Raw genomic sequence first — 20,979 nt, 5'->3', positions numbered from 1 at the left:
ATACTGCATGGTGTGCATGATGCACAATCCTGGCAAGGGTACCCCTACTCCACCCGGTAATTTTGATATCCCACTTTCCCTTTTGAGGTACTGCAAATGGAATTCATAGAGATGGACAGGGTCAATAATTTGAAGTATGTGTTGGTGGTTGTGCGTTCGGTAAATGGGTTGAGGCCTACCCCACTAAAGATAATACAGCCATTGCGACTGCAAAGATACTCCTTAAGGGGTTCTTTCCTCGCTTCGGTTTGCCCTGTTTGATCTGGAGTGATATCGGAAGTCATTTGAATGCCAAGGTTATTCAGTTAGTTTGTGAGGGACTACACATCTGACAGAAGTTTCATGCTGCGAATCGCCACCAGTCAGCAGGTTTGGTTGAGAAGTACGATGGTACTCTCAAACTGAAATTGGCAAAAATTCAGGAGCTCACCAGGTTGCATTGGCTAGATGCTTTACCACTAGCTCTTTTGTCCACAAGAACAACAGCACATTCTAGGACTGAATTATCACCCTACGAGGTCGTGTCTGGGTGCCCGGTGAATGTCTTGGGCGTCCCTCACCCACGTAGATTTTCAGATATTGAGTACCTATTGTTGACCGATTACCTGTGTCAGTTAACCGAAAATGTGCGTTCTATTCACCAACAGATTTGAGAATCACTTTCGCCCATACCAGAGGGGCCCGGTCATAACATCCAGCCAGAGGTCTGGGTGTTGCTTCAAAATTTTCTGCGGAGTAAGAGCTTGGAGCCCCGTTGGAAGGGGCCCAAGCAAATCCTCCCCGCTACCAGGACCGCTGTGAAAGTTGCTGGATGAAAGAATTGGATTCATTCCAGTCACTGTGCAGAGTACCCTTGCCCTTACCCTATGACCAGTGGGTGAGGAATGGTATTGGGGATGCTGAGGGAGAAAAGATACCTCAGCTCGTCCCCTTCAGTGATGCGCATCTGATATGAACCCAAAAGGATGCTGAGAACGATGATGTACTAAATGCAGCAGTCCCTCCAGAAATCCGAGCAATAAACGATCCACTCTTTGTTGCCCCATGTGTGCCTCGGGACACGAGGTACAATTTGCGACCTCGGTTTAAGAACGGTGCACCAAAGGAGAAGTCAGATTAGTTAGGGATGGACTGTGCAAGTCAGGGTGTACCTTGTCATAGTATCAACGATGTTAGTTTAGGGTGACGCAAGATTGGTGCATTGTTCTGACATTGGACAGGATAGATCGAACGTGCTTCCTTGGAGGGGGGTACATTATCCTGTGCAACATGGGATTCCTTGAGAGATAGGACTGAGCAGCTCCACTGCTGGTGCTCAAGAGCGCCAACTTTGATGAACAATAGGAGCCTGTACCAGTGAGGCTCAGACAGACACTGGGAACAATTGCCTTTACTATTCATTTTTACGGCCTTCTCTTTTTGCTACATAATGCATCCATTTGGTCGGCCTATTAATGAGGAGGAACAGCCATTTGTACCACCGCGTCCAGCATGGGGTTGGTCCACAAGGAGTAAAATTGTTTTTGCATTAATAGTTGGGATTGCCCTAGTAGCAATCCTTGGAATATCTTGTTTTCTAGAGGAGAAGTATCCAGTACATTCGTTGGTTGGTACAACGCCCATTCCCCCTGAACACATTTTTGTTACTTTGGCACTCACAAAGGAGAGCACCGAAAGACTTACACAGATAATGTCTTTATACAAATGTTGCATCAAGCTCCTGACGTGTCCAACACAACAAATTGTTTGGTTTGTGGATTGCTCTCCTCAGTTACTCCTAAAGGTGATAATTTGTTCTCCATGCCTTTGTCATATCTGGGAAGTTGTGAGGGTGGGTTTGCATTTCCACCACTCCACTCAGGTTATGACACCTGCTGATTCTCGCACTGTGGTTGATTATATACGTTTTCATCATGGGTTTACTCCTGTAGGTAAGACAGGACTAAACATCTCTGGTACTTTGTCCCCAAACTCCTGTATGAGCAAATATGACAAGGTGAAGAACAACACATGGCTTTGAATGGAAATGGCTGATTTCCAGAAGTTTAACACCTCTGACTATTTCCAATCTTTCCAAGATCGTAGTGTCTGTAAGGGCAAACCAATCCTGGTGTCTATGGTCAACTCAGCAGCTGCCTTCTATATCCAGGGGAGGGGGGAGATAGAGGTGGGGGAAAGTAAATGTAATTTAATCTACCCACTAAGCACAATTAATAGTCCTCCTTTGATCTTACCCCTAACGTCTACTTCATCTGTGGATCCTGAGCCCATGTCTGGCTTCCTAGGGGATGGTCTGGCAGGTGTTACCTCTCTTTTCTTCTTCTCCCGGTGTATGTTGCTCCGCCCAATTACCATAAAGATCATCAGCTTCAGCATAGGAGTGTACACGTGCCCCGAGTCAGAAGGGTCATTTACACAAAGGATATAGATCAAACAGATTCCGCCTTACCACAGTTTGAGGATGCCATGAAGGGTATCATACCCTTTTGGCCCCATGTCCAATAGCATTAAAATTCATTGGTTAACAAGGGTTGTTGAAGGGGTTATTACCACAACAGCTGGAATACTAACAAACATCACTGCTGAGCTTCAGGCTAAGCGGTTAGTTACTTGCAGAACCGGATGGTGTTAGACGTCATACTTGCAGATAGGGGTGGGGCCTGTTGCGTCATTGGCTGTTGCTGTTGTGTGTACATACCTGACCACTCCCCCGATGTGTATGCTGCCATACGGAAATTGCTTAGACTCATCTGACATACACCAAGAAAATGGTACTTGGACTCTATCTGGGTTGTTCTGGAGTATGCTCACATCCTGGGTTGGAAAATCCTTATCTTTCTAGCTGTAATTGCTCGTATTCTCTTCACATGTTGCCTTTGCAAACACTGTCCCCTGACCTGCTGCACTTATTGTATAAGTGTTCTCACCCCTAAACCGAAGAAGCCAGTTCATGACACTAGCGCTGCTATCATGTTGCAAAAGGACATTAACAACATGATGCAGATCGATGAGGGCATTTTCTAGTTCCACATCATCCCTTGCTACTTCTATTCCCGATACTGAGTATATGGATTGCTCCAAGTGTTGATGTCCTTTGCTTCTTTGAATTCTACACCTTTTTCCCTTCACAATATCAAATGATTTAGCGAATGCTAAAAGGAGGGTCTGATGAAATGAAAATGTTTTGCTATTTTGTTTGTGCTTTGTTCTTGTGTTAAGTTAGCATTCGCTGCACCATTTTATGTTTAGCTGCCATTTTGAATCATGTCGTCAACTATGTATTCCCGGACTCTGGAAGCAGGCTGTGGAAATTTTTGTTTCTCCAAGGTTAGGCCTTGCTCTGCTAATGAATACACTGTTCTTATTAGTGCATTCCTTTCCCATAGATAGAGGCTTTCTCCCACTAGTCTAGCAGTAGGCACAAACATAATGACCTTGGCATAGAGATGATGTGTGCTCGGCCTCAGAGTGTAAACTCAATCAATCAATCAAATATACTTTATTCGATTTTTGACATTCAAAATCATAAAGGTTACATGTTAAAAACGTCAAAATTCGAAATACAAATAGTTCCATCTATACAAAAGTCTCAATCTTAGCAATTCCCTTCAATTAATTCTAATAATCGGCTGAAGGAAATACCACAATTGAATATAGTAACCAGCTTCATACCAAGCTTAGACAGTTATGCTGTTCCTTTTTCTCAATATACTTTTCAAAAATCCAGCCATAACTCCCAAACAGTAAGCATTTTTCAAAAATTGTAAGTATGAAAAAGTGGGGTGACATTGCCTCCACCCCCCTCTCTTCAGAAATGGCAAAATCCATCTTGCTCTTTCGAATAAATAAAATTTATAAAATAAAATCACATGTATCGTTGATTGGGTAGGCATCTTATCGCATGGGCATTGACATAAATCTCTGGACCAGTCATTTAAGGTGGGAAAGCTAACTAACCGATGGAAACTATTAAACCTAAATCTGGTAAGGACATACCTGGCATACCCTCCTGTGCACAAAACTAAATATGGTTGTATGCTGGGAGTTACCAGGGTTAGATGATGCTGAATCAGAGTAAATTTCTTCATTTCCATTGTAGCTCTCAAAGACTCTAGGTCCGAAAAACAAAGCAATTTATAAAATCCTTCCTGGAAATAGTATTCATGGTTTCAGGGTGAGTATAAAAATCAAGTCTGTCCAAATCTATTAAAAATGTTCTAATATAGTTCAGCCAGGTAATCTTATTTGCATGGCATAGACTCATGGCATCGCTAATAATTTCCCTATTTAGTCCTGTACTAGTGGACATCTAGACTCTATGCCATAGTAATAGGGGTTGCATTTGAATCATATCGGAAATGTAGGGGATCCCCAATTCATTATGGCAGTTAAAAACTGAAGAACTCTGCAGGACTGCTAAAATAAACCTTAAAAATATATTTTCCACAATTTGTATTGGGGCTACATCATGGTTGCCCCAGATTTCTGCCCCATACATCGCGATGCTCATACATTTAGCTTGGTAAATTTTGAGGAGAATCCAATCCAATCCAAAAATTCTTTATTTCGGTCATTTAGACCATAAAAGATACAATAAAAACACAATAAAAACTTAACTTATTAAGAGCACAGTTCATACAGTTCTTTACAATTGTTTTCCCACCTAACTAGGCGGAAAAAAAAGGTAAAAACCAGATCATAACAATGTTCATACATTTAGAGGATTTTCTTCTTCCTAATCTGCCATACTGCCATTAGAAATTTGGCCACCGCAAACACAATATGGGCGAGAGTACTGGTTTTCATTACTCTATATGCGTGTAAATAATTACTAAACCCCAAATTCCTGCAAAGGGGCGCTAACCAATATTTCCTGGCTTTGGTGTAGGCAGGGCAGACAAACATAATATGAAGTTCATCTTCCTCATGAATGTTACAGCTTGGACACATTTTGTCGATACCCTTTAGCCATTTGCAAATGAATGTTCTTGTGGGCAGAGTGCCTAGCCTCCATTGTACGAACAGTTTCCTCGCAAAGATGGGAAAAATAAAATCCATAAAATATTCAAATACATAGGAATTTTGGGATTCCAGGAATCGGTCTGTAAGAGTGCCGCTATTTTGTGCGTTCAGCAGGAGTACTAGTCTATTGTCTTTGTAAATTCGAACCAAGCTTTTGCGCGAAACCCTTTGGCAGCCATGTTCGGGGTCCACCCATAGCTCGGATAGGTTCATAGAGTACAGATCTTTTTTTACAAAAGTGAGCCAGGGAATTTTATCACATTGATTCAGGTTCATGACATGAGTAATGTCCTGCCTGTAATGAGAAAGTTGATTAGTTGACCAAAGTCTGTGCCAGAACCTCACCGGCTTTGACTCTAACTCCTCAGCAATGGAGGGGAGGCCCATGTCTAGTCTCAGAGGCAAGAGCGGTGTGCCTCGCGGGAGAGCCAGGAGGCGTCTAAGGAAACTATTTTCCACTCTTGCTAATTCTTGGCCTGCTTTATGCCCCCATAGTTCACTCCCATAGGTCGCAGCTGCCTTGGCTTGGGTTTGGTACATTTCAAGCGCCGGGCTAATAGGCTTGTAAGATGAGGTGTTTACTACCTTCAAAATTGCACCCGACAGCTGGGATAATTTTAGCCGTGATCTTACTATCTGGGGGTCCCATGATAAATTTTCCTGTAGCGTTACTCCCAAGTACAGAAAAGTTGTTACCCTCTCAAGGCTGGCAGTACCCAAGGTGGGATTAGGTCTGGCTTTTTTTGGTGGATTAAATATCATGAATTTGGTCTTCTCTGTGTTGATCTCTAGACCATGTTGTTTACAGAAAATACCAAATCCGTCCAGAATCCTCTGAATCCCCATCGGGGATTTGGAAAGCAGGAGGGTGTCGTCGGCAAACATAATTGCCGGCACCCTCCTGCCTGCCAAGCGTGGGGCATCATTGTCTTTAACATTTTCCAGGTGGGCTATAACATTGTTAATAAAGAGGCAAAACAGGGTCGGCGCCAATACGCAGCCCTGCCTCACCCCTCTACGGACAGGGAAGCTCGATGAGAGGCTACCATCCCTCCCACTCCTAACCTGCGCATAGTTATTGTCATGGAGCCTGATTATAATGTTTAATATCTGAGCGGGTACCCCTAGCTTTTTCAAGACCTCCCACAGTTTCTTACGTGGGACCAGGTCAAAGGCTGACTTCAGGTCCACGAACACCATGTACAGCCTTCCCCCCTCTATCCTTACAGTCTTCCAGTAAAGCAGGACGAGGCGGAAAATCTGGTCCATGGTGGGCGTGTTTTTCCTGAAGCCAGCCTGAAGGGGGCTCAGGATGTCATTAACCTCCACCCAATCTAGCAGGTGGTTCAGGATGAGGCGAGCAAATAATTTTTGGGGGACATCTATAAGGCTGATCGGCCTGTAGTTGGCTGGGAGCAGAGGAGAGCCCTTCTTATATATAGGTACAATCTCTGCCCCCAGCCAAGAACAGGGGATCGCCATACCTCCTAAGATGGCATTAAAGAGGATAAGGAGGTACGGGCCCCAGATCTCAGGATGGTGTCTAAAGAGATCCCCAGGTAGTCTATCTAAGCCAGGGGCCTTCCCCGTTGCCAACCTCTCCAAAGCACTCACCACCTCGCCAAGGGTGAATTCCAGGACCGCTTCCGAAGAAGCAGAGACCTCGTACACCACGTCGTCAGATGATAAGGTGATGTCCTGATAGAGTGTCCCGAAGTGAGCCTCCCAAACAAAGGGGGCAATATTAGGCTCCACTGCAGATTTGGGTTCCCCTGTCCCTGTGTTCACCAGGGCCCAAAATTTCCTAGAGTCTTTGGCATCTAGGGCATCGGATAGATCGTGCCAACGGTCCCAGTCCCACTCAGCCCTGGCAGTTTTCATTGCCGCTTTGTAGTCCCTCCTGAGTTCTGCAACCCTGCCCTTATTGGTGCCAGCTTTTATGGTAGCGATTAGCTCGGACTTGATCTTCTTGCAAGAATGATTGTACCAGGTCGGGGTTTGAGTCTTTTTCCTGCGTGATGGTACCATTGGATAGAAAACCTCGGCGAGACCACTCACTAGTTCCGCATGAATTTGCGCTAGTTGCTTATTATAGTCTGTGGGTCTCGGATGATCTATAAGGTTATCCACTTCTTTGAACCTTGGGAGTGCTATTTCATATAATTTAATCATACTTCCTTCCGCATTTAGCAGCTTCCCCCATTTTACACAACGCCTATTTGTGGTGAGAACCAAGTTCCCGGGGTCATCGCTAGCAGTAGAGGTTGAAGACCCAACTGCGGGTGCGGGATGTTGCATCTCCAGTAGGAGAGCATTGTGATCACTATCTATTCTAGGTACCACCCTGAAATCCTGGACTTTAGACCACATGCTAATGTCTAAAAAAATATAATCCAGTCTCGACTCATGGTCCTTCCTGTTGAAGGTGCACAGTGAGGGGGTATCGGACGGGGTGCGCCCGTTACAAGCCCTTATTGCAAAATTTAGAGTGAGGGAAATAATCTGTACAGCGAGCGGGGACCAGGTTTTGGGATGAGGAGATGAATATGGTGGAACTCCCCAAAAATCATCCTCAGTAGTGAGGGCGCCCTCCTTTAACCCTTCTAGGGGTTCGAAGTGACAGTTAAAATCCCCGCCCATCACTATCTTGTGGTCACTAGACAATTGACCCAGAAAGCATGATAAGTCATTAAGAGTAGATGATTCCGCAGCCACAGCAACTGGGCGCGAGTATACATTAATAATTGCCAGGGTTATTGGGCCAGGCCATCTGTGCAGCACACACTGGATGTCCTGCGAGAATGTAGGCATGTTTTCCGCCCGACATCCAATGTGACTGGCTACCCAGACTGCCAGACCCCCTGAGGGCCTCCCTTTGCCACTCCACTTGGCCGGAATTTCGAAGATTTCATAGCCCATTCTACTCAGGGGTTCCCTCGCGCACGTCTCCTGAAAGAGGCAGACATCACTGCCCTTTATCAGGAGGTCCCAATCAGTTGAGTGCACCTTATTTGCTATCCCCGCCACATTCCAGGAGAGGACCTTCAGACATTGAATGCTTGCCCTAGAACCCGGCCGTTCAAATATGGTTGGTACAGTGGCTGTAGGAGGGTCAAGAGTTTCCAGGACAATTGGGGCAACTGGTGCGGGGGACGGAACACACACAGCTACCGTTGTCGGATTAGTGCCCGTTAAACTCTTTGGTGAATTGACTACTAGGTCCCTGGTGCTTCCAAGTGATAAACTTCTCCTTTCAAGGGATTCCTGTGTCCTGATGTTAGACTCACAAACAGCTCTCGCCACCCCCGTACTTGCAATCCCGATAACAGTTTCCTTGGAAACCTGTGAGGTGACGCCCTTTTGTGGTCAGTCAACCTGGTCAAGACAAGAAAATCTATTAGGGTGAGTAAAGTTACCATGAATAGGGAATGCATTATGCCTGGGCCTGTATCGTGAGCCATCCACTGCAAAGCCCACCCTGGTCCAGCCCTCGTCCCTCCTCACAGCTGAATTGAATGCATTTGGATAAAAATATGAAAGAGGCACCAATTCAATGGAGGTCTTGGCTACATTGCCAAGCCAGTTACAAATGTATGGGGCAACCTGCGGACTTTTAAAGCTGACGATTATACAGTCCCCCACACATTTCTTGGAAGTAAACCCAATCCATGGAACCCTTCTGACCATAAGAACTTCTCCCTTTAAATGGAGTGGGAGTGGCCTATGGATGTTTAACCAGCTAATCACCTTGTTGCGCAGGGAATCCTGCGATTCCATTACGCCACCGGTGAGTTCTGGTACTCCCACCAAGATCGCAGTGTAGGCCACTGCCTCAGGGGGCAAATTAACTGTCCTACACCTTGTGTTAGGGCTAGTAGGGCAGCCAGTTTGCCCATTAACTGGTCTCTCCTGTCCAAGTTGATGTGACGGAGCAGGTTGTTTTGACCTTCTGGGAGCAGGTACCGGGGGCCTCATCGCTTGGGGCGCTAGTGGAACCGGTGGGGGGGCTGATTCAGAACTGCTATTGGAGACTACCCTCAGCTGAACTATTGGAGGATTTGAGGCCTGGGTGATTGGAGCTGGGGATAACTGACTAGACCCAGCACTAGACCTAGGGGCCCTGCGTAAATTTGCTCCCAACCCAGAATCAACACCATTGCTAGTACAGAATTTTTCTATGACCGTCAGTCTGGCTTCTATAGAGTCCAGTCTGACGGTCAGAGGATTCAGGAGATTTCTAACAATATCCGTGAGTGAGCTGGTGGGCAAGTCTGTGGTGTTGGAAGGGGCCCCACCAAAAATAAATGGCCCAGTACACACGGGTGCGGATGAGGCAAGTGGGAGGCTGGCTGGTTCCGACCTGTTCCTCGTAGGAGCAACCCCAGATGAAGCCGCAATGTCTATGTTGTCATCTTGGGCGGGCATTATTAAGTCGACTTTAGCCCTTTTGGCGCCTTTAGGCTTCCTTGACCTCTTCCTTTTGGGCGCGTGATTCCCTGTGCTACTCATATGATCTATTAAAGCTACATCAAAACCCACCTCCTGTAACTCAGACTCTACAAGGTCGGCGTTGGGGGAGGGCTCTACAACCCCAGACAGGCGTAATGAATCTCTATCCCTGTACGAAGATAAAGGTGTCCTTAGTTGTTGCAGGACTGACTCAATGGTCTGATCAATACTGTCCAAAAGCGACAGGTGGGTAGCATCAAGCAGTAGAGGTGTACTGGCATTAATTGAGGAACCCGGAGAAGCCAAGGACAGAATGTCAGCACCCTCCTCAATTTGTCCTTCTGGCACAGTAAGTCCTTTGTTAACCACAGCATTAGCCTTAAAGAGAAATGTATCCATGGTACCAGAAACCTGATGGGCAGCCTTGCTTCTAGATTCTCTGGAGGCCATTATTGTGTAGGGCGCCTTCAGGACGTCAGACACAGGCAAAAGGGAAAAGAGAAGCGAAAGAACAGGATGTCAGAGGGTTGGCCCGGTCAGGTCTCTACCGGCCTCTAACGGCCTAGAACGGCCCGCCCTTTGCCCGGGCTTAGCCCGGCGTCCGCCCGCGCGCGTCCCGCGATGTGCGTTCCTCGTGCTAGTCTTGTAGTTGATAATGGGGTGGAACCCCCGGGATGGGGGCGGGGTCAGGGGGGAAGAGCCTCCAGGTGCGGCAGCTGGGAAAGCCGCTAGAGTTCCTGGGACTCGCAGTCCCTCCGTTCCTGCCGCCTGCTGCTCAGACGCACTCCGGGTATTGCTGCTCCCACAGGGGTGAATCCAGAAACTGGCGAACTGCTCCTTCTGACCTCAGTCTGCTGGTCAACTACGAGCGGCTTGGTAAATTTTGAGGAGAATCCCCGGAGACCTTTTGCCCAATTTTTCTGCAAAGTCTACCACTGCCCCAATTGACTTCTTGAAAAGGAGAGTCCTGCTCTTAACCGCCTGGATCCAGGAACCAGTGTGTTCCAATAAGATGCCTAGATAAGAGAATGTGTTAGTTGCGTCTATCCTGTCGTTCCCCAGGGCCAAGCTTTTACCTTTGTTTCTCCCCTTCCCACATGTCATTACAAAAGTTTTCTTAACATTAAGTTTTAACACCTGACAATCCATAAAACTAATATATGTTGCTAGGGAACTCTGTAAGCCCATCTGGGTTCTGGCCATAAGCACTGTGTCGTCCGTGTAGAGCAGAGACACGATAGGCTTGTTATTATACTGTGGTGGATCTCTTGTTCTGGCCACCAGTTCTACCTGTAAAGCATTCAGGCCCGGACTGGCCATTGCGGGCACCGGGCAATCCCCCGGTGCGCCGCAAGGGTGGGGGGCGGTTTTGGGCCCTAGGGGCCGTTTTTTGTTACAGGGCCGTTTTTGCAGCATAGCTGCAAAATCGGCCCTCTAACAAAATCGGCCGAAAACCGGCCCCGGCAAAGAGCTCGGTCGCACCCCAGGGGGCCGGCCGAGCACTTTGCCAGGGCCGGTTTTGGTTCTCAGTCCGGCCCTGAAAGCATTGGTGTATAAGGAGAACAGAAAGGGGGCCAGGACACAACCCCGCCTCACACCCTGCTGCAAGGGGAACGGCGCAGTGCATTCGCCCTTCAGTCCATGCCTCACCTTAGCAGATTACCCAGTATACAGTTGTCTCAAAAATCGCACTAATGGTGGGTTAATCTTTAACTTCGAAACTCATCTTTCTGTACTTCTTTGTTTTAGCTGCACTTGCTAGTAGAAGTGTGGCTCAATGGTTAGAGCGGCAGACCCTGATGCAGAGATCTAGCCCGGGACCAGGGTTCAATTCCCCGCCTCGGTGTGTCTGGGCTCAAAAATTCCATGGACCTGATAATTCTCGCCTCGGTGCCTATTCCAATCATGGAGTCCCACTCTGCAACTCTGGGCAATAGCTTGCTTAATCTCCACATCGGCCCCCACAATGCTAAGGATGCCTGGCCTCCACCTTGGGTGTGCCCAGGAGTGGACACCTCACAGGGAAAGCCAGGATGGGTTCCACAGCGGTATTCGTACAAGCGCCTTGAGACCCTTGCGGGTGATTAGTGCGCTATACAAGTATCAATTTAGATTTACTAGTATATTTCCATTATGGGTGGGATATTCTTGGTTCAGAAACGTACATAATGTATCTCTATGTTTGCTGAAGTCAGTCCTTTTGCAGCAATCCTAGGAGGCTGGACAGACTGGACTCTGCTCGAGTGTACCTGAATAAAATATACTTGGTTTGTATTCTCTACTGTATGATCGACTCTTCATTTGTATTGCACAACTATACTTATTATTGGGTAAGTCCAGGCCACCCCCCCCTTTACTCCTGTGACAATTTTGAGCCACTTTGTGCCTCCTTCTAGTCCAAATAACACTTGACATTTTATCAGTCACTGTTGCTGGATATCCTATTGGGATCCCTGCACTCTTGGAAACTGCGAGCATTACATTCCCTTTCTTCGGGGTTCTTGTGATTTATTTCTTATTAGAACACACTTGACTATTATTTGAATGAACTTGTAGGCTGTCATTCTCGGTATCCCCAGTCCTGAAGAAGACCAGCCTTGACGCTTAACAATCCGCGCTCATTTTGGGTCGAAACGTCAATGTTGTCCTATTTCATGTCCCAGCAGTTTCCTTCACCCAATTCTTAACTCATCTTTGGTCTTGTGAATTCATGCGTTATAATAGATTATAGGACGGAATCAACAAACCAGTTCTATCTTCATATGTCACTTGTAAATGCCATGTATATAGCACTCTATTGACTTCACTTTGTCACGCTTGCACTTATTTTCACTAATGTCACAATTTTTTCGCCGATATGGAAATGTGTGTTTTTGACAGCCTGAGTAATATATACTGAACAAGACAATTAAGTAAACTTTAGTTTTCTTCAACTTACATTGTATTATTCCTTGGTGTGTTCATATCATATAATTGTTCTCCAAAATCCAATTGTTTAATGCTATTTAAATGTATTTGTGGCAGTGTATTAATTACTTAAATCATAGCAATTGCATGACCTGACAGAATCATTTGTTATGGTGGAGAGCCGGCTGTGAGAGGGAGAGGACCATGGTGGAGATAGGGTGTGGCGGTGGGGTGGAGAGGGGCCTCAGAGGGAGCTGTGTGGAGTGGGTCAGTGGGATGGTAGTGCCTGTGAAGTGGCCTGGTGTGTGGAGGGACGCCCTCTCGGGGAGCTTGGTGTCCGTAAGACATGTCTATAGAGCAGCTCAGCTGAGGGTGTACTGTGCGGCGGTGTGTGCGAGAGGTGTGTAGGATCAGCTGGGGATGCGGGAGGCGGCCGGGGAGGAGCCGCTGAGTGAGAAGGTAATGCCGGGTGTGTGGAGGGGGGCGGTGTATCTGGGAGATGAGCTGAGGCTGTTGCCTAGAGAGGATCTGAAGGCGTGTGGAGATGCCCTGTAAGTGCTGGGCGGGGCTCCGTGCAGCCCTCCCCTGGTCTCGCTGATCGCTGCGAGTGAATGGACGCGGGATGAGCTGCAGATGAGAGCCGGCCGGCCGCGGGCAGCTGCATGGGGCGCTGCAGGGACCGAGGAGGGCGCGCTGCAGGCGCGGGAGGGGCCAGTCTAGGGACGGGATCTCCGTGGCCCGGTGAAGGGGGAATGGGAAGGGCGGCTGGTGAGAGCCCCCGGGGACCGTGGGGGTGGGCTGGAGATTCCAGTGCAGGAATAGGCGCTACAGACACGGAGAGGAGTGCATAAGGAAGGGAGCAGGGACTGAGTGTGGGACCGACCTCTGGGCACCGGGGGTCACGAAATAAGACCGCAGGACGTGAGCAGGACAGAGGGGTCCGGAAGAGCAGGTGCTCAAACTTTCCGGGACTGGGGAGAGGGGTGAGAGAGCACTGCAGGACTCAAGCGGGGAAGCAGGCAGGGGGCAGACAAGGAGCCTGGGTCTGGAGAGGGACACTGCAGGACCTCATGCACTTGCCATGGGAGAAGGACTGCGGGGACTGGAGAGCGACAGCGAATGAGGTGCAGGAACTGCGGAAGAGGCTGAACTGCAGGGACCCGCTGAGACAGAACTGGAGCTGCAGGGACTGGGAGAGGAGCGGAGCCAGGACTGCAGTTACCGGTCGGAAGGGCCAAAGGAGCAGCGGGGGCTGGGGGGCAATCAGGAGCTGGGGACAGGAGGGAGTTAAGCTGGAGCTGCTGAGACTGTGGGCGAGAGGGAGCTAATCAGGAGCTACATAGACTGTGGCAAGGAGGGAGCTAAGCAGGAGCTACAGGTACTGTGGACGAGAGGGAGCTAAGCAGGAGCTACAGGTGCTGTGGATAGGAGGAAGCTAAGCAGGAGCTGCTGAGACTGTGGACGAGAGGGAGCTAATCAGGAGCTACATAGACTGTGGCAAGGAGGGAGCTAAGCAGGAGCTACAGGTACTGTAGACAGGGGGGAGCTAAGTAGGAGCTGCTGAGACTGTGGACAGGAGGGAGCAAAGCAGGAGCTACAGGTACTGTGGACGGGATGGAGCTAAGCAGGAGCTATAGGTGCTGTGGATAGGAGGGAGCTAAGCAGGTGCTGCGGAGACTAGGGACAGGAGGCAGCTAAGTAGGATCTACAGGTACTGTGGAAAGGAGGGAGCTAAGCAGGTGCTGCGGAGACTAGGGACAGGAGGCAGCTAAGTAGGATCTACAGGTACTGTGGAAAGGAGGGAGCTAAGCAGGAGCTACATGTACTGTGGACAGGAGTGAGCTAAGCAGGAGCTGCTGAGACTGTGGACAGGAGGGAGCTAAGCAGGAGCTACAGGTACTGTGGACGGGATGGAGCTAAGCAGGAGCTATAGGTGCTATGGATGGGAGGGAGCTAAGCAGGAGCTGCGGAGACTAGGGACAGGAGGGAGCTAAGCAGGAGCTACAGGTACTGTGGACAGGAGGGAGCTAAGTAGGAACTACAGGTACTGTGGACGGGAGGGAGCTACATGTACTGTAGACAGGAGTGAGCTAAGCAGGAGCTGCTGAGACTGTGGACAGGAAGGAGCTAAGCAGGAGCTACAGGTACTGTGGACAGGAGGGAGCTAAACGTTCAGGAGGAACTTGGAAGGGGAAGGATGCCCAGCGGTTATTGACAAGGGAGGAGGGTTAAGGCTGAGGGGGGGAGAGAGGGTTGGTGACTGATGGTAGTCTCGGGGAAGTGACTGTGGGGTCTTGGCTCAGCGAGGGCGCCCCCTGGGCTGTAGGAAGTTGTTCTGTGGTGGTGGTCGTGGCAGTAGCAGTACTGGTCTTGGAGTGAGGATTCATTTGTAGGATCAGAGTGGAAGCCAGGGGTTCCAGACTCCTCGTGTCGACAAGAAACTCCGGGCCCAATGGGAGCGCGAGGGTCTAGTCTCGGTGGAGGGCGCAGGCGTTTGTAGGCTCCTTGAAATAGCGAAGAGTGCCAGCCTCGCTGCTGCCTGGCCTGGGAGGTAGGACGTTGTTCTAAGGTCAGACTGGGCATGGGGCTTTGTGTTCAGGAAGAGACATGATGCTCTAGGCCCTGGGAGATGGCAGGTGCCCGGTCCTGGAAGGCCTGGCTTGGATTGCCCATGGGACGCTCACTTCTCAGGACACATCTCACCTCTTGTTCTGTGGGGATTTCACTCGTTGAGGCCCAGATCCCGCCTCGGCCATGGGAGCTTCACCTCTCCGGGACGCGGCTCGCGCCTCCCTTGCTGTATCTCCCGCTTTTATTGGTCTTTTTGGCGACCACAGTGGCCCCCGCGGTATCAGGGCACAGAGGTAAGCACAGAGTGACTGGGGTTGGGCAGGGGGCATAGGGGCGTTATGGGCTGCATGGCAATGTTCTGTACCATTACCTCACCGGGACCGGTGCAGTGTAGGGGGTGGTACGGGCAGGGCCAGTCTCACCCGCTGCACCCTCTCGTCTCGGCCTCACGTCGCGCCTTTCCTTCATGCTGACGCCCTTGTATTCCAGGAGAAACCTTTGAAGACGCACATGTTCTCGGCCGTCAGGGGAATTATCTCCAAGAAGTGACAGCGCCTTCCTGGCTGGCTTCGGCGGTTCCTGGGCGAGCAGAGCACGAGAAGGTGAGAGAGAGGAACCAACAAGCATTGGTAGAGCGTGAGGGGTGTGTGTGGAGATGGCTGGTCTTCACTCGGGCCCAGCAGTGTGATGGGGGGATGTGTTTATGTGTGTGGGATGCCTGAGTCAGTCCGCGCGCGCTGGTGTGCGTCTGTTTTATTTCTGCTTAAGCGCTGTAATTTGGCACCGGATGTTTCAGCAGAGAGCTCTCTGCCACTCTGGGTCTCAGGGCGCCGGTGTTGCATATCGAGATTTCCTGAATTCAGCAAGTCATTTAGCCCAATAAAGGGGTTAACATATTCACATAACCACGCATTTAAGCGCTTTACAAAATAAATCAAGGACTGCCATATGAACCTATCTTTTCTTGGACTCCGGTCTCCGGATATTCTTAAATCGCCCCTGTGCAATATTTGGTGGGTGGTCGAGGCCCTCGGGTGAAGTTATGCTGACGCTTCGGGCAGCTATATAACAACAAACATGCTGCGTTATTTTATCCCGAGAGGGTTAAGGGTAACAGCCCTTTACTTTAGCTACAATGGACTCTACCCAAAGAGGCATAGACAGGGTCGACACATTGGTCCATTTGGTTTGGACTCCGCGCTCTCAGCCCTTACAAGTAATGTGACAACCTCAGTCTTGTGGGAGTTGATGTCACAGTCTAAGTCTATTGGATTTCCACACCTGATCACTTGTTTCCGGAAAAGCCCAGACCTGAAAACATGTATTTTGGTGACATGAGCAGAGATGGCAACCTTGTGTTTGGTAACCAACATTTCCTCTCTGTTCCTTTATTTGTTCCTTTTATGACTCGTTGAGATGGGCCAATTTCTCGAGACAGGTGCCCTGTTGCTACCTTAAAGTATGCAAGACCGAAATGCTAATTGTTCTGCTAAATTCTCGATTTTCATAGCACACAAAATATGTGAAGGTTAAAAAAAAGTCCGACAAGATACAGGCAGACCACATTGCGTTCTGCAGGCGTAATTGAGCGTACCCTGTGGCAGCCTCGCGGACTTTCGCGAAAGCGCCCTTTTAGAATATCACACATTTTCTGCCCTTAGCCCACCCCAGCTCTTGAAGGGTTCATAAAGGAGACTCGCTCTTCCTCCACAGCCATTTTTTCATTATTCTTAGAATAGCGAATTAGATGGTATTGGTATAGCGCTCGGGGACCGTGTGTGTCCCGCTGGTACCGCCCCTCGCTCTCCGAAGGCCCCGTGCGGGCTTGTAGCCAAGGAGTGGTGCAGGTTGCTTGGAAATCGATTTAGCATCCCTGACGGGTAACAGCTGTTCTTCGTTTCCGGAAGTTCCGCTTGGTGTCTTTGAAGCAGAAAGGAGTCCCGCAAGCACACAACCAGAGGCCTAGTTTGATGGAAGCCGTTGCAGTGTGTGAGCCATCATTAGATCCACTACATGAAAATAGGCATACATTGTGCACATGTCGATAACAACAAACATTTTTTGTGGATTTTACGCATCTTAAGCTACTGATTCGTTTAATAGGCTACTGACCAAAAGCTTTAAAAGGGCAAGTGAATGATTTGACAGCATAAAGCAGCTTCTACTTATTTCAATACAAACCACTTTTAAGCCAATTTTAGCACAGATGTTTCAGATGACTTTCAAGCCAATTTTAGCAAACCTGTTTCTAGACAATGAGTCTTTTTGTTAATACTCTCAAAATTCCTTCTGTGAAATGACAATTAGTTCATGAAATATTTTTTTAATTGCATCTTCAGAAAGGCACTGCTGGCCAAAAAGGCACATTTTCAGTCTGCTCATTGGGATGTTGCAACATATGCTTCTTTGAGGCTGCACACGTCCAGGTCTCAGCATTGAGATTAATGAGTTAATGCACCTGATTGCAGGATGTGGAAGCGGCAAGTCACAGGCTTCATTCCTAATGCATCTCCCATTACTCCTGCGATTGCATAAGCAAGTGTCAATCAGTTGGCAATATTACTGCCTGTTAATTACTATGCCAGGAAACTGCACTATTCTAATCAAAATTAACTAGCAAAATTGTGTCCGACATTGAGCAGTTATCATATGAGATGAATGCAGGAAGCCACCAGGCCTAAAGAAATGTAGTTGCCTTCACATAACTTTACAGCGAATGGTACTAGCACACAAAGAATGCAACTATCCCTTCAATTTCCAGAACACATGGAACGTGTGGTTTATGGACAATGTCTGGCAAAGAGGTCACTCCCACAGAAACTGAAATCATACCTCTTAGTAGCATATAATAACAAAACGCATGCCATCAATTGTATTCTGAAGCCCCCAGCACATAAAGTGTAAAATCCACTAAAATATCAACGTTGTTGTTCCTTCCCACATGTAGGCATGTGCACTATAAAATGCAAAATTTGTTACAAATTTCTCCAAAATTCCTTTGAGAAGAATGAAGACACTCTCTATAATGTTTGTTCCTAAGTGTCTATACTAATTGTAGCAATTAAGCTGGCCTGGGTAGCAACAGGGACGTTGCTGAATGGGGCACAAGAGAGACACCAGGCAGACAACATGGTTACCAGTTTGTTATTGTAACACTAGAACAAGCAGCGCACAAAGTAGTGTTTTTACAGTGCATTGCTTTTGCATTTAACATCTGTTCTACACAATATCAGAGTTGTGCTGCTTCTGACAAATCCAGGCTAAGTGTGACAGCTGAATAAGGTTTCTCAAGCATTTTGCTGACAAACTACACTAGTATGAAGAGACAGGACACCATGATGCAATGTCTACATAAGGGAAGCACTGGTGGATTTCATCTGCATAGACACTATCCTAGAGATAACTACACAGGCAATGCATTAAAGAACATGATATATCTGTCTTACAATGCACTCTTAGAAACGACTGGTTAGACATAAGTGATGTCTTCAGGCTTCACATAGTTGAGCTGTCTCTCACTCTACAGAAAGGTGAGGTGCCAGACACCCGAGCTACACTTCAGATGACAACACCCCATAACCAAAGTATTGGTTATGGGGTGTTGTCAAACCATAATCTCGGTTCAATTTCTTCTAAAGTTGTCATCAGCCCCTTATTTAGTGCCTGTGGGCGCCCACTAAAAATATATATTAAAAACCAAGATATCCAAGATATGAATTGAGTTCTAACTTAAAGAGTGCAACAAACCACCTTAGGCACCTAAGTGCTGAGCTGACTAACAGCAGCAGAAATTATATGAAAACAATCAATAAAATAGATTCGTTTTCAGAGCCTTCCTAAACAGATTGGTATTCTGTTTTTCACAGGTCAATGCAGACGGCATTCTAAATAAAGAAAGTAACAAAAGGGAAGGAACTTTGTGACAAGTCATGCTGCCATATTCTGAATGCCTTAAAGCTTGTAGATTGCTCCCACCGTACTCTCTCAGGAGCTTCCATCTTCCCCCTCGCTTTGCAATGCAATAGCTGACTATTTTGAAAAGAAAATCCATGATATTGTTAAGGATTTCCCATCTGTACCTTCCATCTCGCCACCTCCGGAAACAATGAGGATAGACGTTATGACAACCAACACCCCCCCGCTTGGATTCATTTACGCATATCTCTCTGGAGGATTCACATCAGGCTATCTTGGCCATAAAATCTGGGTCCCCATTTGATCCTTGCCCGCCTATGGTTCTGCAAACTTTGGTTGAGGAGTAAAACCCAACCATTAATAGTATCATCAATTCCTCGCTGACCACAGCAGCAATCCCAGGAGACTGGAAATGTGCAGCGGTTATGCCGCTGCAGAAAAAAGCCCTGCCAGACCCAACTACTCTGTCCAACCTGCGTCCCATTTCCCTACTCCCGGCGGTGTTTAAACTGACGGAGAAATTCGTTAATCGTCAACTTACGAATTTTTTGGGAGGAGAATAACATCCTGCACTCCAATCAATCAGGGTTTCGGTCCAAACATTCGACTGAGTCCGCTCTTCTGTTTTCAGCAGAGACTCTACGAATGGCACTGGACCAAGGGAAGAAGGCCGTCTTGATTTTACTCGACCTATCGGCGGCCTTCGATACGGTCGCACACTCAATCTTGATTGACCGTTTGGAAAACGCAGGCATAGGAGGAGTGGTGCTGGCATGGCTCATTAATTTCCTTTCTCAGAGACGTCAGGTTATAGTACTAGGAGACTGAAAATCTGAGGAAAAGGCTGTCAGCTCAGGGGTCCCACAGGGCGCTAGTTTGAGTCCTGTCCTTTTTAATCTTTATATGGTCCCCTTGATTGAGCTGATTACGTCCTATCAGATTGCAGTCATAGCGTACGCTGACGATACCCAGCTGATTTTAGTGCTGGATAGGGAGCTGCCTGGGGCCAAAGAAAACTTGAGGAACTGTCTCAAGGCTACATTTGAGTGGATGAATAACAATCACCTCAAATGTAACTCGGGGAAGACAGAAATATTACCTTTCGGGCCTCAAAATCTGTTCTCCCCCAAACAATGGTGGCCCGAGGATGCAGAAGCTCCCCCTAATACTATCGCTTCTGCACAAAATCTTGGGATTAAATTCGACGACCAACTTTCATTCAAACACCAAGCAGTGGGCGTAGCTGGCTCATGTTTTCAGATTATCAAATCACTAAGGAAGTTTTTTGATCTTCTTCCTCTGGCAGCCAGAAAGACTGTTGCAGTAGCTCTTATAACATCTAGACTGGACTACTGCAACAGTCTTTATGCAGGCACCAATAAAGCAGTGCTGCATAGGCTGCAGATGGTACAGCATGCTGCTGCTCGCCTGGTACTCCGCTGGCCGAGAAGATCATCTGCCTCGGCGGCGCTTAAGATCTTACACTGGCTGCCCATTCATAAGCGTGTCCTATTTAAGGTTCTTGTCATCACCTTTAGAGCCTTTCAGTCTCAAGGTCCGAAATATCTGCTGAATGGCTTTAAACGCTATGCGCCAGTACGCTGCTTGAGGTCTGCCAATCAAAACCTCTTGGTGATCCCCAGATTTAGATTGGCCACCAAAGGGGGGAAATCTCTTTTTGTGTTAGGATCAAGAGCCTGGAATAAATTGCCAGCTCAGCTTCGGCGTATAGCTAAGGAGAGCGATTTTAGGAAGTCTTTGAAGACATGGATCTTCTCACTCTCCGATGCGGCCTGTAGAGCATTAGTGTAAAGGCCTATGCTGCAGAAAATTGCCTTTTGTCCATCAACCTATTCCAGCAGGGTTGGGAGCTGAGCGCCAAGATGCTCCTTGGAGCGATAGTAGCGCTATATAAATGTGTGCTTACATTACATTACATTTACCTAGGAAGGCCAATGTTGCAAGCAATGGAATAGTACAAACCAGAAATGATGGGAGCATTAAAAACAGGAGCTTTCACATGGCACACAAAAAAAAGAAGCTTTTTCTTCGAGATCCTCGCTTGGAGGTAACAGGACAAAGACTGACACAAGGATGAGGCAGGTGGAGATGCCT

General features: G+C 47.8%; 1 protein-coding gene across 1 annotated transcript in view; it reads left to right on the top strand.

The window, feature by feature from the left end:
- Window positions 1-13,111: 13,111 nt before the first annotated feature.
- ADAM19 (ADAM metallopeptidase domain 19) overlaps window positions 13,112-20,979 on the top strand; it is a 353,591-nt gene continuing 345,723 nt past the window's right edge. Inside the window, exons 1-2 of the mRNA XM_078653717.1 lie at window positions 13,112-15,242; window positions 15,439-15,551. Coding sequence (XP_078509843.1) covers window positions 15,008-15,242; window positions 15,439-15,551 — 348 coding nt within the window. The 5' untranslated portion in view covers window positions 13,112-15,007. The remainder of the gene's footprint in view (window positions 15,243-15,438; window positions 15,552-20,979) is intronic.

Source organism: Lissotriton helveticus, chromosome 7 (assembly GCF_964261635.1).
Source record: "Lissotriton helveticus chromosome 7, aLisHel1.1, whole genome shotgun sequence".
Classification (NCBI taxonomy): domain Eukaryota; kingdom Metazoa; phylum Chordata; class Amphibia; order Caudata; family Salamandridae; genus Lissotriton; species Lissotriton helveticus.
This window is presented reverse-complemented; position numbering and strand designations above follow the sequence as displayed.